At 46.3% G+C, this 25,449-nt stretch overlaps 1 protein-coding gene across 4 annotated transcripts in view; it reads left to right on the top strand.

Annotated features, from left to right (window-relative positions):
• Positions 1-25,449, top strand: part of ASXL2 (ASXL transcriptional regulator 2) — a 128,151-nt gene that overhangs the window by 66,146 nt on the left and 36,556 nt on the right. For all 4 annotated transcript variants that reach the window (XR_008576273.1, XR_008576272.1, XR_008576274.1 and 1 more), the window contains one exon: positions 18,719-18,834. Coding sequence is in view for 1 of the 4 variants with exons in the window: in XM_054819364.1 (XP_054675339.1) it covers positions 18,719-18,834 (116 nt within the window). In the remaining 3 variants the exon portion in view is untranslated. The remainder of the gene's footprint in view (positions 1-18,718; positions 18,835-25,449) is intronic.

The following is a 25,449-nucleotide window of genomic DNA, read 5'->3' as shown; positions in this document are numbered from 1 at the left end:
ATTTTAGATGTGCAGAAAAATGGGTTAGAAACTTAAAATCAACAGGAGAAGACTTTTTGCTGAATTTCCAGACATGAATTTTCCCCAGCAACTAAAAATCCCAAAGCTTACTGAAGGGATGACGGATCACTTTTCTGCAGGACACTTTCAGTCTGTGCTTTAGCGAGTGAACTTTTGCAATTGTTTCCTGGCACTTTAACAAACTCTCAGCTTATGGTCTTGGCCTTACTAAACCGCGCTCAGAGCCTGTTTTACATGCCAGCCTGCTGCTCACCACCTGCGTTCCCTCGCTGCAGAGCTCATCCCACCTCCCGGACCTCTTCTGTATGGAGAAGAGCCAGCCAGGAGCTGTAGCTACTGGTGTCTTGTTTGGGGTCGGTGGCACTGTACTGCTCCTTGTTTGGTGCGTGCACTGGAGACGCCCTGGGCGTCGCTGCTGCCTTGTGTCCCTGGGGCCAGTTGTTGTCCCCATGGGTATTTCTAAGGTATTGTGTGGCCCCAAAAGATTTCCACTGAAATGCAGGGACATGGGATTTGTAAGTCCTTAATTGGTTTTGCAGAAAATGGAAGAGTGGGCAGCCATTTAATATGGCAAGCATTTTTCAGAAAAAGCCAGTTTCCTCGGGGATTCTTGTCGCCCCAGGCAGGCGCCGTTTGCCCCCGCAAAGGGGCCGTGCCCATTTGAGACTCCTTCGGGCCCCGCGGGAGCTCAGCCACTTGCATGCGGTAGCTGGGAAGGGTGCGTGGTCCTCTGAGCAGCAATCCCCTGCGCTCAGCGCCAGCCTCGTGCCCTCAGGCACATCCACTCGCGCTGGAGGCGTGATGAACTGGAAGGATTCAGCCAAAGAGCTGGTGTTTGAGAGCAAAGAGGAATTGAAAGCTGCTGCATGTGGGCGCAGCTCCACGGGGTGAGCAGAGGAGCAGTAAAACTGCTTCTGTCTCAGTCCTGAGCTTTGCTGTCCTAAAGCTTTCTGACTGTGTTCAGCAGGTCTCTCGGGTGCTCCTCTGAGCTAGAGGCGTAGGAGAACCCAGTGCATGTTTGTTAAGAGTCGCCGAGTATTGATATATTGTTCCCTTTAATTCAGACTTTCCAACTACGTTGCATTACAATTAGAAATATCTTTGCTGCCAAGTCTGACAGCAGGCTCTGCAGCCAGGGACGGGGCAGGAACATGTCCGGGAGTTTCTCTGCGCTCAGTAGGTCTCCAGCTGGTAGGAGATGAACGCTGACAGGCTTTGAGGGGCAGCCCGCTCCGACCTCAGGAGCCCCGAAGCGATGGAAATGCTCTTGTTCAAAGCAATAAAGTCTCCTCTCAGTGAGAGTCTGCGAGGACTTACAGAAGTTGGTTGTACGAGCTTTCACGCGGAGCAGGAGAGGTTTTGCTGTGCGGTACCTGCAGAAGTCCCACCTTGTGTCACCAGTGGTACATGGGCACATGAAGTGAAGCATGTGCAGCCCTGTCTGAGGGCAGGGGCTGCTTCGTGAATGAGCTTTCTCATCTGGGTTTTTCTCCTTTGTTGCTTCAGCTTCTCTGGCTTGCCTCTGAGGTTTTTGCAGTTTGTTCTGTCATTCCATGTCAAACAAGATCTCAGTGGCTTTGCCTTTCAGCCTCACGTACCACGTCATGTTCAATTTTTACCCACAAAAACGTACATTGGGTGCCTTTCCTATCTAGATGAAAGGTTGTCTGTGACCTGCCGCTCCTCTAAGCTGTGTCGTAGGAGAAAGGGAATGCAAACTTGAAAGTACAAACTTCTCTTCACAAGGTGCTGCATGGAGAAGACAAGGAGCAACAGGTACAAGTTGCACCAGGAGAAGTTTCATCTTGACACAAGAAACACATTTTTTACAGCAAGAGCAATCAGTCACTGGAACACCCTCCCCTGGAACGTGGTAGAGTCCCCATCACTGGAGGCTTTCAAGATGCGATTGGACAGGGTGCTAGGTAGTCTCATCTGGGCTGCCTTTCCCATGAAAGGTTGGACCAAATGATCTTTTGAGGTCGTGCCAACCTGGGCAGTTCTACAGATCTCTGGAAAGTGGCTGCAGAGCTAGGCATCCGCGTGCACCAGATAACACCCTTCGCGGTCAGGTCATCGGAGAGGCTCGAGGTCTGCTGGCTGGGAAATGCATTTGAGACTGATGCTGAAGGGCTCCTGGCCCCCCAGCCCGTGGCACTTGTGTGGTTGGCACCTCGGTGCTGGTCCTGCCAGCCGAGGACCCACTTCATTCCTCAAAGCAAAATGCATGTTCAGGAGATGTTTGATCTCTCTGCATGTCAAGCCATTTGAGTAAAGCCTGACTTTCTTGTTTCACCGGCGTGATAGGATCCTCCTTTAACCTCTCTTGTTTTCCTTATCCCGTTTAATCTTAAACTTGTTGGTTTGTATCGAATCAAAACTGTTGGGGTTTTTTAACTATGTGTACTGTCATCCTGAGGTTCTGTGTCTTCCATACCTGTATACAGAAGAAACCTTGTTAGGATGGGTTGGTTTGGGGGTTTTTTTGAAGGCAGAAATCATGATCCTCAGCACTGGCAGTCTGACAGCTCAAGGTCTCAGGAATGAAGACTGTAGCTCGGTCTCAGATGTCCTCACTGAAGGTGTGCCCAAGAATGGCAATAGCGAGTCCGGTCACAGGCCTATGTAGCCTGGTGGTCTTCTCCAGTGTTGATCAACAGCAGTAACCCAGAGAGAAGTTGCAAGAAGAGCACAAGAACATGACAAGTGTGGTTTCGTGTCATCCAGAAATCTCCAGCTCTTGTATCTGAATCCAAACTGTTGTTCTGTTCGTTTTACCATGCCATTCAGGATTTTACAGACCCTCCTCATATGGCTTATCAGTTATCTCTTCCAGGCTGAATGACCTGTCTCATTCCTCATTTAAGGGCCATTCTGTCCTCGTTGGGCTTGTCGAGCTCACCGAGATGTATGTAGAGCCAGTATGAACATGGCACACAGTCTTGGCACAAATAGGTGCGTGTGGGTTTTGTTTCGGTTCTGTCTTTCTTTCCTGGGAATTCCTGTCGTTCTGCTTGCTTTGACCACTGTTGACCTGAGGCTTTTGTCCAAGTGTTTATTGTAATACTAAGATGACATTCCTCTGTGGTCATTGTCCCCTCTCCTATAAGTTGTCAGCCCACGTGTTTTTCCCTGAATAACTTGGTATCATCAGCAAATTTTGCTACTTCACTATTTGCTTATTTTTCCATGTAGTTTATGAATGCGATACGACAACCTCCTGATGCTCTTTGCTATCAGATACGTTTTTGCTCTACACACGTAGTACCCAGCTGCTGAACAGGTCCATGAGGAGCAGCCAGGACATGCAGTCTGCAGCAGTTGGGTCTCGTGGCATGCAGCCAGGCAGACTGACCGTGACGTCTTCGGACTCTGCTTCCTCCTTTCACTGTTGCAGAAACCATTAAAAAAAAAGACAAAACTTTCCAGAGAGATCTGCTAAGGAGGTGTGTCACTATGTAACTCAGAAATGCTGGAGGGAAACCAGGTTAAACTACGTGTTAGCAATCAGAGGACCAAGCATAGCGTTACTGTTCTCAGGTCAGTCTTTCAAGGAGATGAACCATCTCACGCAATAAAATTGCTTGTGCCTGTGAAAACCACGTTGATGGAGCAATTGCACTGTTTGTGTTTGGGGCAGAACCTGCCACCCTTCGAGAGCTCTCTTTATTTACCCAGAGCGAGGTGTATTTTAGGTAGCTGAGAGTGTATTTCAGCTAGGCTTTACAGCTGGAAGCATGCTGCCACTAGCACGTTGAGCTTCGGCAGCAGCGCCTGCTCCATGCAAATTCTGTGTCTCTAATGGGACTGCACCGTGTTATGGTGTTTATCATAAGCGTGCTGAATTTGGTTGAATTTCCTGTGCAATCATGTACAAACTATATATACACACACAGAGTTGAAATGGAGGGATGTGAGGAATCTTCATAACCGTTGATGGGTGTTGTATGGTGTTTGCCCTGAGTGACCAAAAAGATACAATAGAGGATAAAAATGTTTTTGGCCATACTGAAATGTAGTTTTTAAGAAACGAATAACATGTATTCTGAAAGGCCTGGCTAGGTAGCAGTGCCCTGTGCTTACCGCAGAGGAACTGGCATTTCTTCTGCACTTTGCTTTTCAAATAAGTATTGGCCACATAACTGCCTCTGTATTTTTAGCATCGATAGTAGCAAAGTTCTAACTTGCAGCTTGGTAGTCATCTTCAACTGTGAAGGACTCGTAGCAATATGTAGTACATGTTTTATTTTAATTGCTTCCTTCGCTTCTCCTCTAGGAGAAGAATTTTCCTATTCCATATTTCCATATTACCTGTGACTTATTGATGGTCTAATGAATGTAACAATCTGTGGGTTTCAATTGTGCTTTCTTGACAACGTGCTGCTTACCAGTCAGATGTGCTCGTGTTTTCATCGCTTACATGGGAAATGAGATCTTTTAAAATGAGGTACGGGTGTTAGTACTTCAGACTGTCCTTACTGACAGTATGGCCACACTCCCTGTGCATTCAGCAGTTTGCCATCTTCTAGTTCAGTAGTTAATTCTTTTCTCCTCAGAACATGGCCCAGAGTAATTTCCTAATTTTGGGAAGCATTAAAGCTTTTGCTGATGGTCTCGTAAGGCTGCATGAGTTGATGTCTTTAAGACTTCGCGGTTTCCTTCCATGTATTATAGACAGATGTGTGAGATTTACCCTGCCGGTTACCACATTGATTCACAAGCAACCGATAACTCCAAATAAAAGATCTGGGTAAGGGCGACGCAAACGGCTGTGAGTGATGAGGATGCTCTCCCTGCCTCTCCGTCCTGTCCTCCTTGCGCTTGTCCTAGCAGTGCCGGCAGCAGGCAGACTTGCCCGTTCCTTCTGCAAGCAGCACGTTGTCCTCGGTGCTGTCGGGAGGCAATGGAAGCGGGAGTGCCTGTAGCTAAGGCTGCCCAGCGATCTGCTTTTAAAGACCTTTTTCACTTGCCAGACTTTAATTTTGGGGCTTGGTTGTCTGTCTGTCTGAGGAAGGGGGAGTGTCTTTTAACATCAGCAGGATCGCTTCAACTGCTGCTGAGAATAAAGTGTAGGCAAATTGATTTTTTTGTCCACTTAAAAGCCTTATTCTACCAGTGTAATACACTGCCATGGCAGTGCCTCAGCCCAGGACTTTAAATTTGACTACGTAGTTTCTTGCTGGGGAAAAAAAAAAAAAAAAAAAAAGACCAACAATTTTTTGTTTCCACGACATTGCGCCTGCATTTCTGAGCGTGTGAGAGTCTGGGTTTAGCCAGTTTGCAGCAATGGGCGAGGGCACAGGTCAGAACAACAGGAACAGGGAGCGCAGTCTTGGGGTCGGCAGAGGGGCGAGTTTTTAAGCGCCGTTCGTTTTTCACCAGAACCGTAAGTATCTCGGCTTGGCTCTTTCTCTGTTTTCAGTTCAGAGTTGTGGAATCCATTGTCAAAAAGCGGGAGTTGCTTTTTTGGCTGGCCCCGCCGCAGCAGCCCTTGGGTGGCTGCGCAGCCTCTGCTCCAGCTGCCGATAGGCCCGATGCGCGCTTGGGCTGCGGCTGACGAGATTTAGTGTTTCTCGGCTATTTTTAATGTACGTTTACAAATTAATGGGAATTAGTTTGGGGTGTGAGTTGGAAGTGCTGTTGACAATTAATTCCACATGTGGACCTTGCTGTTCCTGAGCACTCGTTCCCATATGGAGTGAATCAGGAAGAGTTAATCGCAAACAACTGCGTGAGGAGAGCTGTAATAGCTTCATTTTGATGCTTTTTGACAGTGGTCTCCAGAAACCAGTCTCTCAACAGCAGAGAAGAAACTGAGTTTAATCTTAGCGCAGTTTCCTGCTCTCCGATGGCAAACCCTTAGCTGGACGTGTTACAGCCCTGTTTTAGCATGGCTCCTGGTCAGAGGCCGTCGTGCTGGATGCTGTACGCAGGATTCCTGCCCCGGAGAGCTTGCAGTCGCGTCACTCAAATGACAGTAGGTAAAAGCAGAGAAGGGAATACAGGGAAACAGTTTAAGTTCACCTATACTGGCTATACTTTGACCTCTAATTTAGGACTCCGAGCTGCAGGCCTGTATTTCAGCTAAGTACCCTAGAGCTGGTGTTAAATGCAATCATCGGCGTCGTATTATCTTCATCAGTTTCTCTGCATAAAAGTTATTCGGAGAATTCCTAAATTGTCTAAATCAGCTGTTTCCAGCTCAACTGTGTGGTTTCACCAGTGAAGAAACATGCTACTTCATGGGGTGAAAATCAAGAAGCTTTGGTGTCGTGGGTAATTCACGGTTCTTCTCCAAAGAACTAAACGCTTGTGCTAGCGCTGTTCCAGCAGTAAATGCATCAGCATCGCTGCTGCTACTGTCCAGGCATAACTGCTTATCGCTCTCATGCACTCCTGAAACACCCAATAATCAAATAATCCTCTCACAGGCACTTGTGCTGTCCTTGGAGGCTTCTTTTCAGGCGTGTGTATCTTGGCAACAAACCCTCCTTAAGTGGATGAGTCGGTGAGACGCCTTGCGGGCACAGGCGAGGTGGTAGCTGGGAGAGCGATGTGCAAACCTTTGCAGGTTCCAGGTTGCGCCACTGTGTAGCTGGGTTGGAGATGCTGCGTAATCAGGATACGAGATTTTTAAAGTGCTTATTTTCTTTTGTTAAAATATATACTAGTAGAGACAAGTTGTAGTAACAGTGATCAAAGAGACCTGAGAGCTAACGAGTTAGTTGTAAGTAGCTGTTCCAACGAGGAGGAGGAGGAGAGCAGCCGTGCTGCCCCCCATGCAGTCACACCGAGGTGATAATGTGATGCAGGAGCCCAGAGGGGAGTTCAAAGAAATGTTACCCCGTCTGCCCATCTGCAGCGCCTGTGTTAGCTTCCTATACGGTTCATGTTTGGCCACCTCTAATCTGCTCTGTGTTTGAGTTGGCAACCTAGAAGTGTGTTCTGTTACCCCAAAACAAAGCATCTGAAGCTTACGGTCCTGCTTATGTTGGCCTTTCAGCGTCTGCTGTAAAGAGATGCTGAGGGTCGGTTGAGGTGCAGAAGACTCTGCCCAGGCCTCTGGTCCGTGCCCTCTCCTTGCTGACCCTGGGTAGACTTGGGCAGCCACGGGGACCCTGCTGTGAGCCAGCATGCCTCGGTAGCCCTGTGAAAACGAACCTAGTGATAAAAAGACTGGCAGTCTTGTGCCTGGTTAGCGATTTGAACCAGCTCATGGAGGGACCTGATGCATGGCGGGACAGTCCGAGGGAAGGGATGGGGCTGCTCATCTGGGGCGGGAGGTGTAAGACGTCCTTTTGATGGCAGCAAACCATTAGATCAGTTCATTTGCTCATGTACCTCAACAAACTTGCTGCGTTCCAGATACGTTGTTCTGGCTGAGGAGTGCACATGTCTTCAGTATGCTGTGGTATTAGCAGGCAGTCACAAGTAATACTCAAAACGAAGTTATTTTACTGAAGGATTCTGCATAAGAAGAATCTTCCCTATAACTTGCAGGGTTTTTTCACAACCATGTGCTGCCCAAAGGGGTGGCTTTACAAGGACCAAAGTTGTGCAGGGTGTATTGCAGCTGCAGGTGTGTTACTTCCTCAGAGTAAATACTCCCATACAGAACGAGTTACATAGTGACTGGATTCTCTTAAAAATAAATTGTTATTACAAATACAATGATACCAGTCATGACAGTCAACAGAAGTTCCCTTGAGCTTTATGGGCATGTCACACTTGACACCATGAGGTAAAGCTGACAAGCTCTTCAGGGAGGTGGCACTACTCGAAAACATACTTGACAGCAAGTGCCATCGGTGCCTTTTGTTTGTGTGCGCTGCAATTTCCGTTGTATTTTTTTAAAACCCATGCGTTCCTAGGAACGTGGGGACTAATGCATGCAAACGCATGGGTACGGTTTCATATGAGCAAATAGGTTTCTCAGTTTTTTCACGATGTTAATTTGGTGTTGCTGTTGCTGAGCCAAGCTGTTGAACTGTGGTGCAGGGTGACCGTTTTAGAAAGACAAGCATTTGTGCTGTTTCATGCTTCTCAGTAGGTCTGCCTCCGTTTCTGCTTCCATGGTGCCTTATTGATGCTGTGCTTAAGTTCACATCCTTGCTTTTGAGTACGTCTCAGAAGAAGTCTTAGTGAAGCTTGTGTCTTGCGTGCACAGGATGCTGGGTTTTGAGTGACCGTGTCTGTAGAGCTGCTGACTGCTTTGCGTGCAGGAGGTGGCCGTGACCTGCCCTCGTTTCCTCTCGCAGGCCGTGGCAGCCAGAGTGAACCTGCTGAGTGGGTGTACTGTTGCACAATTAATCTCTCTCCTTCGCATGTGTGATACTGAAATACCTTTCATGCTCCATTTTAATTGCAGTGCCTGAAAAGTGAGGGAGAAGAGATGTGCTGCTGCTTCTGCCCTTAACATGTGTCCCAACGTGACAGCAGGAGGGGTTGGCACGGCAAGGTTTGTGTCCTGCCTGACCTGCAGTTACTCAACTCCGTATCCGTGCTGTAGGTTGTACGTTTTCCTCCTAAAGGACTCAGAAGTCAAGGAACAACCTATAGAAATGTTACCTGTTCTCTGGCTATTGCACATCAGCTGAGATCCAAGGAGGATACCTGCACGGAATGACAAGGGTCATTTTAGAGGCTCCTCGAAGCAGGTGCTGTGTTCAAACTAAGCAACAAAAGGATACCAGGAAAGTGAACGCTGTCAGTTGGGTATTGGTCATGTCAAAACTGGCTGCTTTAGTAGGTGGGTGTTAGTGCTAGAAGCTTTTCTGGTGTGACGGCATAAAATATTGGCCTTTTTCCAAGTCATTCTTACGCAGGTGTGCTCGGAGGGAGATTTTCCTGCCTTCTCTCACTTTAATGTAGATGTGCTCCCCACTCTTGTATCATCATATAAAACCATCCACATAACAAGATTTTTTCCTCGTGGGTCCTCCTTGCTCTCCATTTCAAGGCCATCGCTGGCTGTTGGTGTTGGGTGCACTCATGGGGTCTCTCTGTGATCCCTCTTTGCACCAGCCTCTCGGCAGGAGTCACCTGGCTGCCTTTGGTCCTCACGTAGGTGGCTGTGAAGAAGACAGCTCTTCCACCATGCCAGGTAACTCTGTTCTTCATCAGTGCTCTTATTCGGAACCTGTGTTTCTGTCTTTCGGTCTTACCACTAAGTGGTACAGGTATTGTTTACGAATTTGGGATGGATTTTCTCCACCAGTGACTTGCAGGGACAGGCCTGAAGTATGCGTGTGCTGTCACCAGAAACACAAGGACCTGAATTTTCTGTGGCAGTAAGCATTGACGGGTTGGACTGAGAGATTCAACTTTTGGTTTTACGCAATTGGCCTTGACCTGAATAATTTCACTTCTGCTTCTCAGCTTCTAAGAGGAGAGAAGTTTAGGTGAGCTGCTAAGTTCTTTGAGCTCTAAAGGTATTTTTTAGGGAAGAGAGAAGTGTTGTGGACATGGAAACTTTATTTTAGGTAAAGTAAAAAGCAAACACAAATCTTTGCAGTAATGTGCTGAGACCAGGCAGTGGCATGACTTTCAGTGAGTGTTGGGTGTTTATCAACAGGGGAATGAATGATTGCTTCTGTCAGCTACCTGGGCTGCTGTAGTGCATATCCTGAATCACGCAGATTTGTCACTCACCCTTACAGTTTTGACTTTTTCCTGAAGGCACGTACCTGCTATAATGTTTGGGGTTTAACAAAAAAAAGAAGCCCAAACAACAGAGCAGGTCATTGATGGCTAATTTGATGTCAGCTGAGGTATTTAGCACTTACAGTGGTCATTTTTTAATGGGTTTATGTGAAATACTGTATTTCTCTTCTTCCTTCCAGTACAACAGCTGAAAAAATGTTGTTTGGATCAGTAAAATATCTCTAAATTCAGAACATTTTGATGATGGTGATTTGACTTCTTGAACACCCAGGGAGCTGTGTTGCCTATCGTTGGCGTGGCGACCTGGTTCAGGAACGGCGCGACGACCAATCCCAGGTCGTTCGGTCCATCAGCTCGCGGACACCAATGTGGTGGACGGCAAATGGCGTTTATTGGTGGGCAACATAGCATTATATAGCTTGGGTTTACAACATCACATCCGTCTGCTTACGTCGTAAATTAAACACTATTGGCTATTAGGAGAGGGGTCTTATCTATCCGTACAGCGCGACATCTTCCGGCCGCCAGGCCCTAGCTATCTACAGAGCTGTCCCTTTATCTGCCTTTGTCATCGCCATGTGTCCTTCAGAAAACTTGAAAATGCTTCAGCTTAGGAAGTGATGGGTACAAATTACCCAGCATTTCTTTTTACTGTTTCTTTTAGTTTCATTTGTTTTATAATTAGATTCTGAGCATGCTGGGTTGGGGACTTCTCATTCCTTTTGCACACATACTGTCTGCAGCAGGGTCTTCCCAGTGTGCGGCTGGTGTTCCTAGATGTGATGCATGTTGCGAATAATAAACATAGTCATGCGCCCTCCCCATGCCTGAGCTGAAACCAGAACTACTTTTGTGTCATTTAGGTAAGCCTGGGGTTTGTTAACTGGGAGATCTCCATAGCTGATAAGGCTTTATGACAGAGATGATGTCTGGAACGTTTATAATGCTGATGGATGTTCCCGTGCCCAGGCTGGAGAGGACCGCAGCCAGTCTGAAGGTGCTTGGTCGTGCACCCCAAAGAACTCCACATGGACCCGTCCCTCTGACGAAGAGCCATCATGGGCGCATGGAGGAGGTTTTGGTGGCAGTATCTAATGTGGGATGTTTGGCTGCTGTCGGCAGCTCAGGTCATCAGACCTTTCTCTAAGTGACCCAATATGATCTATACTCTTCATGGTGTTAAGCTGCTTGGTGCCAACTTTATTTCTTCACTAGAGCAGAGAGCTGTAGAGCTTTACCTTTCCTTTCCTCCTCTTTCTTAAGGTGCTTGTTAGTATTTAATTGATGTCCTTTCCTAGACTGGAGGAATTGCCCAGTGTAACCAAGAAAGCACGTATGAATAAATTTACTCTAAGAAAGCTTTAAATTGGAGAGAGAGAGAGGGTAGAGAGCTTAGGTGGGATCACCAGAGCACGGAGACGAATGAGCAATCCGAGCCAGACTTGTCAGTGCTTCAGTTTGCGTTCTCAGAGCTGCCAGTGCAAGATACGCTCCAGTCTCTCCATATGAAACAGACAGTTGATCTTTTTTATGTTTCTAAAAACATAATCTGGTAACGGGGATGTGTAATCCTCCTCAGAGCAGTACAAGTTTCAGCTTTACCCAGGGTAAGTGCAGGAGGGGGAGTTCCGGGAAGTTCCAATCGGACAGTATTTTTGGGCATTATTTCTTCCTTCATTTTAGCATGAAACAGTCATGTGGGGGAGAACTCTTTTAAAATGGTTGTCTAATTTGTAAATACAATATTGTTTTGATACAAATTCAAGGTCGAGTTCCCATTCTGGTAAACTGCATACCTGTAGATAAGAAGGGCATTGGATTAACAGGAAACATTTCTGTGATTCTCAAAACGTGTTTTAATGGCTTTCACTAGAAGTTTTTCATGTAATACATCTGGATCCCATTAGCTGTTTAAAATTGGGTTATTTTAAGCTTATGACTGCACATAGTTGAAGGGGGGGGTATTGTATTTTTAGTTCAGCTTGACTGTACTTTCTTTCCAAATGAGTAAAGTGCAGCTTTTTCTTTCTGAATGTGTGGATTTCAAGGCAGACAACCCCAGGGAAATACATGCAACCCCTTGAGGAGCAACTCTGGATCTACTGCTTTCATTTCTTTTCATATTATACTCTCCCAAGCCCAAACAAAATCAGAGACAAACCCCAGTAGAGCTCCTACTTCTGAGCTCCAGCCAGGACGCAGAGGTGAGTACCTGATCCATGTGCCCACGGGGCTTTGCACCAAGCTCTGCTGCAGGAGCAACGAGAGCAGGCACAGGGCTGGCGGCAGCGCCCGCCGATGGGACATGTCTTGTGTCTAGATCATGCTGCGTTTTGATCCTTGTAAAGGCAAAGAGTAAGTATCTCATGCCTGAAGACTGTACGGAAGAGCACTGCTTCTGTGCCAAATAATAAACCACGTGTACGTTGGCAGCAGGATTACAGATTTCAGACTCCTAATGGGTGGAATGAATTATCTGAATGCGTTGCCCATTCATGCAATGGCACTGGTTTCTGCAGCGCGTGCAGCCAGAGCAGTTTGTTAGGTGATGCTCATGAGCAGTTATCCAGCAAGAAGGCTTTTATCCCTGCTAGAATTTTTATCTAATGCTCTGAGTGTAAATTTAGCAGAACAGTTTCATTGCCCCAAAATAGTTTGATTCCACATACCCAAAGATGAGAGTTTCTTTTATTGCATAGTGTGTTTGAAACTATAATTAGGTCTGATCTTTCAAAGATAAAGGATGAGAGATCCAGTATAACCCCACAGTTCCAGGAACCATCATGCGAGCGGTTCAGAAGGCTGTGCCCTTTGCTTACATAGCTGAGCCCGTTGTAGTGTCAAAATACAGGATCCATGCAGTGGTTTTACGCCGGTAGTGTTTGGGTAGGTTGGTTTGGGTCGTCTTTAGCCATAGCTCATGCAAAAGACTTTTCTCGTCAGACTAATTTTAGTTTTGCAAACTGTTACATCTTTTTTTTCTTTCCTGATTTGAAAGTGTTTTGAGTCCCAAATTCTCCAACAATTTCAGATGTATTTTTCTTTCTAGCACGTTTTTAATGGGTTTATTTTGTCTCATGCTGTTAAACAGCGTGTTAGTCAAGGTATCTATATGCCAGTATTTGGTAAAGTGAACTGCCAAGGTTGGCCTTAAGCCAAACAATCCCAAGAGTAATTTTCTTTTGGAGCCACTGAAATAAAACTAGTAGAAATGCAAGGTCATTCTTTATGTTTGCTATCTTCAGCAGTGTCCACTGCATGTCTTCTGAAACAAGCCAGAGAAACCCAGCCAGTCATTTCTGCTACATCAGTTTAAGAAAACCTTCAGCTCAATTTAGGAATTGCCTGAGTGTCTGCCAAAAAAGTATGAGTTCTGTCATCAGCCCCGTTGCTGCGCTGTAAGATCTCCCTCTGCTTCCCTGGTCCCTCCTCTCCGGCTCAGTGCTGCTCCAGGTGTTTTCCTGCACTGGCCTAAACCACTGTGCTCCGAATAGCCCGGTCCTGCAGCCACCTACGCTTCATGCAGGGACAAGGGAGGATAAGGCAATTAATCAAAAAGTAAATTACTGGCTGAGTGAGCAAAGATCTCTCTAGTTCTGTCTAATAAAGATGTTGAGCTGAAAGGGATATTACAGTTATACAGTCAGACTTGCTGCCCCAAAGCAGGATCAGCTACATCCATGGATTTTTCTCATTGTTGTTTGTCTGACGCAGCTGGTGAAAGACAAACATTATCCGGAATATTATTATCATCTTAGGCAAGTGAGCAGATGTATACTGGGAGCCAGTGAGATTTCAAACAAGTGTCCTGCTACATTCACACCCTAAAAAGTAAATAACCTGTGCAAGATGAGACAGCCAAGGAAAAAAAAAAAGTAAAAAATATTTTGGGCATCATCACCTTTCTGTTATTTTCAGTCTCATGTTGTGTACAGAACTGTGCGGGCACCGAACACCAGATGAGATTTATGAGTCTTGGTGCTTCTTCAGTGCCAGGATGGCCTTTAGCTGGATACTTCAGCAGCCAAGTCTTGCGCTGGGTGGTGGCAGCAGTCGGGAGATTTGTGGTGTTCCTTCCGCCACTGCCTTTGGAAACACGAGGAAAATACACAGTGTGGCATGCTGTTAAAATGGACGTGTGGTCAGATCGTACCTCAGCTGCCTCGTCTGAGGCCGTGGTTGATCAGTGCCTTCCTTTATCCAAGAGGGTCAGGCAGAAAGTCCTTAGTGTTAACTGGATCGGGACTCTGCAAAGGGAAGACACGAGGCAGCGTCTTGATGACCCTTTACAGTCTTACGATTTCTAGTAGAAGGGATCCCTAGCCTACATCCTGCATTTAATATTTGCAGCAATTTACTGCAACTTTTCTAAAAGAATTAATCACTCATCTTCTTCACTAAATTATTGTTAAATAAATCTTACTAGATCTCTCTGCTGCTGGTGGCACAGTTTCTTTATAAATGTATGTAAGAGAATTGATCGACCATTTGCAGATCTTAAGGGAACCCAGTACCTTGTTGTCAGATCTTGCCAGACTGAAATTTCTAATTTAATTGACCTTTAACATAATTAAAGTTGTGTTGTAATTTCATTTCTCAGAAGAAAAGCTCGTGTCAGTGACATTTCAAGTAAGATGTCTAAAGTGTAAAGGAGTCTCTGTCCCACAAATTACAGCTGTAATTGACTGCAGATGGATCTTCCTCCAGTTTTTCTTCTTGCAGCTGGAACATAGGACTATATTGGTTCCATTTGTAGTTTATCTAACGAATCAGGATTCATGAGGTTTGGCTGACACATGTTCCACTTTATCTCATCTACTTTAATCTTAGAGAACTGTTAACATTTCACCTGGCAAATTCCTCTCCCAGCCAAACCACCAGCAGGAAGCAATGAAACCTCGTGAATGAACCAGCTGGCGCAGTGACTTCAGGCCAAGCGTGCAGACTTAGGGGGTTTTTGGCTCTCCTGGCTACGGATGTGTGTGTTTAATTGCCTCTCCAAGCCAGCACTCTCGAATACCCGAGGTTTTTTTGTCACTGCCCTTTAGTCACGTTTCTGTCCTTACCGCTTATTGTCAAAGTGACGTCTCCATCCCGTCTCATATGCCTCTTTGGGATGCGAGGGCTCTGTTTACTGTTTCTAATTTACAAAATCTGCTGAGATTTGTTTCTGTCAGATACTGGCCCACAGTCTTCCCTAGTCTTTAGCTGATCAAGGAAATCCTTATTTACATAGAAATGACGCAAAGCAATTCATCAAGTGTTTTAAAATTGGAGTGTCTAACTGGATGTTAGACACTGCTTTCCAGGTGTCGCTTCACATTCCGTAATTATTTCTGCAGCTGCCCTCCAAAAGTGCTCTTAGGATTTAAGGGCATCAAGAGGTAGTGTCTCAGCTCCGCATATTTTTCCAATTATAAGAAAGCCTGAAGTGAAACAGAACTAACTTTACTGAAATTCTGTTTAAATCTAAAGGAAACAAACTCAGCTTGTCAAGCCTCGTCCTTATGGGAGTCTGAATATTTTAGTACACGTGCACATCTTTGTGTTATACCTCTGCTTGGCTGCGTGCAGAGTTCTGCAAAGGATGTAACCTTTCTGCGAGCTTTTGGGTCAAAGGACCCAGGGGTATGTTCTCACAGGTTTATCCTCCCATCCATCCCCCTTCGCTTTGGGGGCCCACAGCTGAGCTCAGGTGGCTGTGACTCGCTTGGCTTTCTCAAGTTCTCCTGTTTGTTCTTGAGAACCTGATGTGGTTACAGCTGTCAGTCCAACGCAGCAGCCGTTGTGGCACAGAGGGCTTTTACACAGTCAGAGGATGCACAAAATATCACGATGTGGTTTTATTGTATCTGCTCCAGGGATGAGTTGTCTTCCCGGGTGTGGGTTTTAGCCTGTGCTGCCGTCCTGGTTTGAAAAGATCAGTTTGCTTTGTTCAAAGACAGCATAAAAATTAAAGCGTGACTACACTATGAGGCTGGAAAAGAGTAACCTGTATTTGGCTTAATGTTTCTATTTCACGCAGAACTTGTAGTTTCAGCACTGATAGGCTTCAAAGAGGATGTGGTTTATGTTCCTGCTATTCAAATGTCTCAAACCCAGTAACGGTCAATCTGTTTCTGTGCCTGGGTGTGAAATGTTAAACTGAAATTGGGTTTTCTTCGTGTTTGACAACTACGAGCAAGGATTAGTTTTACAAGGATGGGGCCGCAGCGGTGTTTCTTTGCAGCGGTGTTTCTTTGCAGCGGTGTTTCTTTGCAGCGGTGGTGGGTTGGGAACATTGTTGTCAACGTTAGAGAGTCCGATGGCTCTGCTGTGCCCAGGCTCTCTGGGTGACGACAGCAGCCCGGCGACTGCGAGCACGGGGCTTTCCCCGCAGAAACGGGGTGCCCAGCCATGAAGCTGCATCGTTTCATTTTGTATGCTTCACTCATGGTCCTTCCTTTGAGAATAATAGCAAATCTCTCCATATCCCTGGGTTTTATTGTGTCCTTAACCATTTTCTTCACTTCCCTGAACCCCATCAAATTTTGTTGATCAGCACTACGCTATGTGAGGCAATCAACGTGAATACACCGTAGGAGTTTTAGCTACGTCCTCTTCCCATCCTTACACACTGCATCATCTTGCTCGCTGTTTTCATATACCTATCAGCCATAATGGATCCCTTTCCTGAGATGACACAGTTAATTTAGCTTACTGCAGGTTCTATGAGTATCTTGGGGTTTTCCCTCCAAAAATTTACTTACTCCTTTTTTGATGTTTTACTTCGTATTTTTGGTCTTCTGTTCTATGGATTATATTTCTCTGAATTTCCACACAATTTGGTCTGATCGTAACTAGACTGAACATGCAATATTTTACTGTTTCCTGCCTTCCAGCCCTACTTTGTACGTGACCTTGCAGAATTTTTGCTGATTTCTTTCCTGATTACCATTTGATTCTGTTCTTTGCCTTCTGTCCCATTCAGCATCAGAGTTATGCCAATTCTTTGTTTTTTAAACAATAGCCAAGTAATTTTTAGAAGCCTTTTGTTGAAAATCTCTGGAAGTGTGAGTGAACTCTTAGCAACAAACTTTCCTTTCTTCCAGTTCTCTTTATCGATGCATTCAAAGAATTCTAATGGTTTGCTGAGATCTGCTTTTCCTCTCCAGGCGCTGATCAGACTGTGACCTTTCCAGCATCTTCTTATTCTTCTTGAACTGCAGTTTCAAACAAATTGAGAGACAAATGCAAGTTTACAAACATTCTTACTACTCTTTCAAAGTACAGATGTAACCTTTGCTTTCCAGGTCTTCGTATAACATGGGGGGGTGTTGCCTTTTAAGTGGTAATTCTGCTTGCTGTGGGACTCTGTCATCTTTAGTCATGTGCGTGTATCATCTGGGTATGGTAATCTTCTCAGCAACTTTTAAATTACCGGTTTCTTACCATAGCTTTTTATTGTCATCGTTGTTAATGACACATCAGTCTGATATTGCCTCATCTCTATTCTGTTTGCTTTCTATAAAAAACTTGCTCTTTTCATTTCATGTCCATGCCGCATGTGAGAATTTTACTTTTTATAATTTGTTATTACTAATTCCATGCATTTTATTGAAATGTTGCTTTCTGATGCTTACTGCCACTGCTTTATTTTCGGGAGCTTCCCTTCTCTGAGGATACTGAGTGGGATCACACTGTGGCTATGGTTAATGAAGAGTTTAGCCTCATGTATTCCAGAACTAATTGCTTCAGGAAGCAATAATTTAAATAGTTTACATGTGAATCTGTTATCCTTTATGGTAGGGGTTCTCCCCACCCCGGGATCACACATTCTTTTACTCTTGTTTCCTGGATCTTACAGCCAGCATTCCCGTCTGTACAAATTCACGTGCAGATAGATACCTAGACCATGAATTTGCTCCCTTAGGTTGTTTCTGTTTAAGTGGCTGTCCCCATACCCAGTCTCACAGATTTACCTTTAGAGTTCCTTGCAGGTGCAGCCGTATCTCAGTGAGGTTCTTGGCTATGCCCGCAGTGTTTGTTGTGTTACGGCCATCGGGCAATGTGAGGCACTCCGACTAATGTCATTTTGCTTTTCTCTTTTTGTACTGTTTCAGTCTCAGCAGCTAAACAGTTTTGACTGATTGCCTGGCTTTTTATATACGTACACAGGGTAGGTTAGCCTTGCTGCTGGCCAGTACAGAATATATTTGCCAAGATGACAGAGGCAAACCCGTGATTGTGGGAGACTGGGGCCGACTGGTTTCCTTGTCTGGCCACGTGGCCATCGCCCCAGTGCTGCCAGAGCAGAGTGTTTGAGCATCCTGCGCCAAACAGGTATGTTCAAGCTACGTGACCAGCTGCTATGTAATTCCCATCCCTGGTTTGTCGGTTGCACTGAGACCACTTAAGAGTCAAATCACCTGAAGGCAGAAGCCTTGCTTTAGGACTCCATATGGCTAGGACTAGATTTCTTTAAGCATCTAGGCTCATCCTCTGATAATATACGTTCATTTACTGGGATATCCTGTATATTCCTTTTTAAAAAGGAGCGAGTGATAGACAAGTTCCACTTTCTTTGCCTCTCATTTCTCTTCCCACTCCTGCATAGGATTCAGATTTAATCTGATCAGAAACTGCTCTCAGTTAGGTGTCTGACCACAGGTCATCCCAGATGAAGACAACCATTGCTCTGTCGGTATTTCCAGTTAGATTTGAATTGAATAAACCTGCGTGAACCTGAAGCTTTTTCTCAAGTTGCAGTGTCATTCGACAGCAGCTATTTACAAGATTCACAAAAAAGAGATGGACGAGAGATGAAAAATCTGAAGTTGGTCATAGGAATTGCTGTTGGCTTTCAGAGGAAAACAGCTGCCTTGGTGGTGGGGAGGAAATGGAAATGATTCTTCATGCAGAAAGTAACATTTGCTAGAGGTGCGGTTTTCATGAGCCTCATGAGATGATCTGCAATGGTGAGGACTGGCTAATGTGCTGCTGGCAAATGTGTAAAGGTCAGATTATGTATATGGTGTGGTTTTTTTTCTTGTAGTTTCATCTAGACTGTCACAGACATCCTCCCCTCAGTCGGGCTGCCCGTCACCTTCCATCCAGACGGGGAAAGTCATCTCCTCATCCCAGAAGCACAGCAAGAAGGCACTCAAACAGGTAAGCAGCATAATCTGGAACCTGGTCTAGGGATCATTGCAGTAATTTTATTTCTCTGGTAAATCATCTGTCTCGGCGGTGAAACTGCAGGGAAGTAATTCAGGACTTCCTGGCTGCCTTACAGCGACAGGGTTTTGCTGAAACATCCCTCTCTCTTAGAGGTGATTCAAAATACTGTGCTCTTTAGCTCTTTTGCTTTTTCCCTACATAAGCATCTGGACTATTTTGAATTACTATTTAAGAGAATGGATATAAGATGTTATTTCTCTTCACCCAACCTTTTGATGAGTGTGCTTAGCTTTCTACAGTCTGTTTTAGTGAGTGGAAGGTCTTTCGGGGAAAAGAATTCAATCCACGGACTGCTTCCCCCAGTTAGCAGCATACTTTCCCTTCCAAGAAACTCTGTGGGTGTAGTGTGTAAGCGTATATGGAGGGAAGAAGGGGAAGGAGAGCACACTGACTTTGCATTGCACCTCTGCTGGGTGTTGAGAGAAAGAGGAGGACTGATTATTTTCCATGCTTGGGGACTGACTGTTGGTAGATAGTGTTAATTGTGCGCACGCAGGATGGAATGGGTAAGTGTTTCTACTTGAAACGATTTGTTTCTCCTAATGAAAAATGCAAGATAAATTAGTTCCCCAAGTGGCTTATTTGCAGGTGTTTCCCCAACTGCATTGTTTAGTTTTCCATGTCCTTAGAAAGGAAATGCTTGATCAGGGTTAGATTTACTCCTTAGTAAAGTAAAAAATCTGCAAGAACTTATGAATCAAGTTGCAGAGGAGGTGCTAGTCCAGGGATTACGGAAGCTTGTGACAGACAGATGAAGTCATGATGTGTTCCAGATAGGATTTACCTTTTCTAGCCCAGCCTGTTTTCCTGACATTTTCCAGCTGAGAAGCAATGCTCAGGATGGCATTCAGCTAACAGAGATGCCTGTGGCCCTGGGAAAAGGATCTGCGGTGAGAGAGAAGGATCTAATTAGGGCATAGTACTGAGGAGAATATACAGGGTAAGATAAGGCAACTGGATAAACTGGAGCTTTGTTTCCAGCAAGAGAGGGTTGAGTTGATATCAAAATGAGATGCCAGCTTTAGGGACTCTTCTCTCTCCTTTCTTTTCCCACTAGGCTGTTCTCGACAGAAGCTTCACTGTTACTGTGATGTTGCTTGCTGCTGCTAACTGCAATAACAAAATGAGATTGTGTTGTCACTTTAGGCAGATTTTCTTCTGAAGTTCAGAGTCAAGCTTTCACTTTCATTTGAATCTTCAGAAAATTGCTTCTCACTAATTCAGCAAGATATTAATTAACACTCTTTGCTTTCCCATCCTCATCCTTCTTTAAGCCTGGCTCGCAATCATTTCTCTCCAACATCCACAAAGGCTTTCTTCTTTTAAGAGAGTGATCAAACAGGCTCAGGGTTTGTTAGAGATAGTCCTGCTTCCCTTCTCGTGCTCAGCAGTTCCTCTTCATTCTTCTCTGCTCTGTAGGTTCCTGTTCCACAGAATCACAGGTTGGAAGGGACCTCTGAGCAGACCCACGCTCCATTTCCAGACCCATACTCCATCTACTTTACTCCTCTCTTTCCAGCCTCTGTCCTTACATACCTAATAATTTTCTGCTTTTCATCTCTGAATTCTCCATGCTCCTGCTCCCACCAGCCTTCCCCCACCTTTATATTCATTGCCCTTTCTCTCTGCTCTCTCCCTCCTCCACCCCCCAGCTTTCCTGTTCTGAGATGTCTGCTTCCCAGCATCCTTGTTCCAGCGCTGTCTCTGAATGTAATCAAATATGTCAGAGCCGGTGAGTTCCAAAAGTGCGACAGTGTTCTCAGTTTCACTGATAATCTAATTGGTTTTGGGGAAAACCCTGAAAGAGAAATGGGGAACCACATGGAGGCCTTGATGTCTGCATAGCATACCTGTTTGTACGCAACAGTTCTGCAGGGCAAAACGCTGTTTCTGATGGTGGTCATCTCCCATCACAACAGCTCTTCTCCCTGATCTCAACTCTTCTGTCCCGGAGTAGAGCATCGAACTGTAGCATAATGAATTACTTGCATTCTAGGCACACAGGAAAAAAAAGATACTGCCAAAGAACACCGTAACCATTCAGTCATTCTTTCTTACCTGCTGAAAGTGTGCTCCAGCTTTGGATCAAATTAAGATCATTGCATGCCCAATCCATTGCTTAATTTTAGTTCCACTGGAATTCTGCCGTTTTGACCAAATATCACATCTTCCACCTCTTCCTAAGTGTGGCTGCCACTGCGGTCAGGAAGAGTTATAAACAGTAGATAGAATGAGCAAATACAGATAGCAGGAAGGAGACGGCGGTGTTATGAGTAGAGTAGTAGGAAAACCAGAAGATATTGAGGGAAACAACAATTAAAGAAAGCTTTCATATTTTTAATTATGTCTGTGACCCAGATTACTTGCTAGCATGCACTGGAGAAGACAGCTGACTGGATTCAGCCCTCCTGTCTTAAGCGCTAAGTAATTATAATATTACTGGAGGGAAGAGAGAGCAGATTTTTACGTGAGAACTTTTAACTCTGGAACACCACAGTGCCACTATACTGATGATAAGTATCAGGTCCTTTAAGAAATAACGATCAGAGTTTAGTTCACAAACACATAGAGGTAAAACTGTAAAATACAGCTCAATAATATGGTGTGTATGGGCGTGCCATCGCCACACAGTATAGAAAGTAAGCAGATGGCTGCGTTCCTTACAATCATTCAGAAAAATCCCGAGTTAGAGGTTTGTAATACCTGAATCTAAATTGGCAGAGACATGTCAGTGCTCATCCTGCTGGAAAGATGAAACAGTCATGGGGAGAAACCCCCTTTGTTACAGTGAGTGTGTGCTGAGACAAAAACCTACCACATTGAGACTCTGAAATTTATAATCGAGATCCAGAGAGATGGGTGGGTTTTCACCCATCATTGGAAAAGGCAGATACTCCTCTGCTTCTTTCCTCTGATCCTCCACAATCCACTGGCCTCATTTCATCCTTACCTAGCTTGAGTGGCCATCCCAGTGCCATCAGGATTCGCAGAATCCCAGACTGGTTGGGGTTGGAAAGGGGTCCCTCTCATCCAAAAGGGTCCCTCTGGGGTCCCTCTGATCCAAGCCTGGCTCAAGCAGGGTCAGGTAGAGGAGGTCACCCAGGACCGTGTCCAGTTGGGTTTTAACATCTCCACAGGTGGAGACTCCACAACCTCTCTGGGTGACCTCTGCCAGTGTTTGACCACCCTCGACCACCCTCGTAGTAAAAATGCGTATTTTGCGTTCAGATGGAATTTCTCACGTGGTGCCCGTGGCCCCCGGCACCACTGGAAGAGCCTGGCTCCTCTGCTTCATCCCCTCCCCGCAGGCGCTGCCAGCCATGGATTCCATCCCCCTGAGCTGCTCTGCTCCAGGCTGAGCCGTCCCAGCTCCCTCAGCCTTTCCCCACAGCAGAGATGCTCCAGGCCTTCGGCATCTCGGTGGCCCCTCGCTGGACTCTCTCCAGTCTGTCCGTGTCCCTCGTGGACTGGGGAGCCCGGCACTGGGCCCAGCACTCCCGGGGTGGGCTCACCAGCGCTGAGCAGAGGGGCACAATCCCCTCCCTCAATCCAGATCTCATCATGGTATCTTAAGATTAGAAATTACACCTTCTGCTCTGATAAGGTTTATACCATCGGCTTTCATCATTATCCATTACACTTTTACCTGTTGTTGCCACATAGATGGAGTGAATAAGGCTAGGGACTGGGTTGGGCTACACCCTACAAAAACTCTTGGGTGGGTGAAGAGTTGCTTTGTCACCTTTTGTGAGAAGAAGGGAGCTGTACAGTACGGATGTTTCCCCATTAGCTGCATCCTCACGGGTTTTTAACATAGGTACCGGAGACCATAGGCAGGTGCAGAGAGAGAGGTGGGTGCTTAGGAGCAGCTCCTGGTCCTGCTGCCATCACCCTTGTCATCCACAGTGGAGCTGGCAGGGAGGAGCGTGCCGGTGACATATGGTCTCTGTTTAAATAACAATTAAAGGTGCTGATGATACTGACTGGACGGCGCCATTTTGAATTATGCTCTTTTTCAACTCTATAGAATAAAGTGGTGGTTTCCGCCCTCAACGGCAAGGTTACCTCAGAGCTGCCCTTTGTGCAAACGCACCTGTGCGCTGAGGAACATCTGCCCTCCGTTGAGGGAGGCGCAGAGCGCACCAGTGAGAACAAAGGATAGCTTAAAGGCAAACAAGCGGAAAATACCGAGCCCCCGCGCACAGCGCAGAGGGAGTATCCACGCGAGCCGGGCCGAGGGAGTCAGCGGGCTGGCGCTGGCAGAGGGCTTGTGTGGAGAGACCCTGGGAGAGACCCTCTGCGCCAGGGCGAGGGAAGCTGCCGTCTGATTGGTGGGTGCGGGGTGGTTCGCGCTTTCCTGATTGGCTAGTTCCCCACAGAGGCAGGCTGGCAGAGTGGGGCCTGGCATGGCTGGAGCTGAGGGGAGCTGGGCCTGATGTGGGGGAGCTGGGCCTGATGTGGGGTGTTACGGGGGAGCTGGGCCTGTTGTGGGGGAGCTGGGCCTGATGTGGGGTGTTACGGGGGAGCTGGGCCTGATGTGGGGTGTTATGGGGGAGCTGGGCCTGATGTGGGGGAGCTGGGCCTGATGTGGGGTGTTACGGGGGAGCTGGGCCTGTTGTGGGGGAGCTAGGCCTGATGTGGGGTGTTACGGGGGAGCTGGGCCTGATGTGGGGTGTTATGGGGGAGCTGGGCCTGATGTGGGGGAGCTGGGCCTGATGTGGGGTGTTACGGGGGAGCTGGGCCTGATGTGGGGTGTTACAGGGGAGCTGGGCCTGTTTTGGGGGAGCTGGGCCTGATGTGGGGTGTTATGGGGGAGCTGGGCCTGTTTTGGGGTGTTATGGGGAGCTGGGCCTGTTGTGGGGGAGCTGGGCCTGATGTGGGGTGTTACAGGGGAGCTGGGCCTGATGTGGGGGAACTGGGCCTGATGTGGGGTGTTACAGGGGAGCTGGGCCTGTTGTGGGGGAGCTGGGCCTGATGTGGGGTGTTATGGGGAGCTGGGCCTGTTGTGGGTTGTTGTGGGGAACTGGGCTTGGTATGGGGGAGCTGGGCCTGATGTGGGGTGTTATGGGGAGCTGGGCCTGATGTGGGGTGTTACAGGGGAGCTGGGCCTGATGTGGGGGAGCTGGGCCTGATGTGGGGTGTTATGGGGAGCTGGGCCTGTTGTGGGTTGTTGTGGGGAACTGGGCTTGGTATGGGGGAGCTGGGCCTGATGTGGGGTGTTACAGGGGAGCTGAGCTTGAGGTTATTGAGAAGACAGAACTAGGCTGGTCACAGTGTGCTGAAGGAAGTGGGACGGTGAGGAACAATGGGCCTAAGTTGACTGGTATAAGGGAAAATAGGACACAAGGAAAGGCTTTTTCCCCACAAGGACAGTCCAGCAGTGGCGCAGGGCCCAGAGAGGTTGTGCCATCTCCATCCTTGGAGTTTCCCAAGACCTGACTGGCCGGAGTTTTGAGCGACCTGGCGGAGGCCAAGCTGCCCCTGCTCTGAGCTGGGGTTTGGACCAGGGACCTCCTGAGGGCCTTCCCACCAGAACTAGTCTGTGATAGTGACAGGACTCAATATAAATTTAGATTTATTAAAGAAACCTCCAAATGTTTATGACAGAGAACATAAGTGTGAACCTGACAAGAATTTAAACGGGTATCTAATGAATAATTGTTTCCTCCTCTTCCCACGCATGCCTCAGCCACCGTTGGCGTGGGCACCTCAGGCGCTGCATGACCGAGAACTGAGGTGACACAATGAACAAAAGCAGAATTGTTTTACCTTAGCTGAGAAAAATGCAGCAATTAAATGGCATATAGGATAGGTGAACTGAGTACTTGAAACCTTAAACGTGTGCATAATGGAAGTATGGGATTCACACAACTCCCTGAACATCCTAGTGGTCTTCATAGCCTAGTACTTTCGTGACTTTCACTGTTGCCTGCAGTTCATCGTCAAACCAGAGAAAAATTCGTGAAAGCTTTCTTGAACTTGTTTATGGATTTTTGTTACTCATGTGAATGCCAGGTCTCTCTTTTTATCTTTCTTTTTTCGAAAGCTTTTGACCTCAATAACAGGAGGTTAATTGTGCATTGTAGAGGATACTTCCTCTTACTGATTTTCAATTTTGCTGTGTTTCAGTTTGGCTGAATGTTTTTTCAAACCTGTGGTAGAAGTGGCTAAATAGGAGCTATTTTATAAATTGGAAAATAGGAATCTAACACGTCTGTTCATTATCTGGTCCTTTTGTTGTCAGTCTCCTTCACTGGAGTCTACAAACTGAGTCAGTTGGTCTTCTGTTTAGCTTGTATGGCAGATTCTGCAGGTTCCTGCATATTTTTATTCTAACTTTTGTCGTTATTGTAGTTAGTATTGTTGTTATTACATTATTGTTGTGGGGGTTTGGGTTTTTTTATTAAGACAGTGGTGATCTCTAGTTAACAGTTCCACTCATTTGTATATATGCAGCGTACTATTTCCTGTTACTCCCTGTTTTGATATTCCGCAGTATACTTGATCTGTCACATTTATTCTGCTGTTATTTGTGTTTGAATTGTA

Source organism: Grus americana, chromosome 3 (genome assembly GCF_028858705.1).
Source record: "Grus americana isolate bGruAme1 chromosome 3, bGruAme1.mat, whole genome shotgun sequence".
NCBI classification, from domain to species: Eukaryota; Metazoa; Chordata; class Aves; order Gruiformes; family Gruidae; genus Grus; species Grus americana.
The sequence above is the reverse complement of the archived record's forward strand: the minus strand, read 5'-3'. Positions and strand labels throughout refer to the sequence as shown.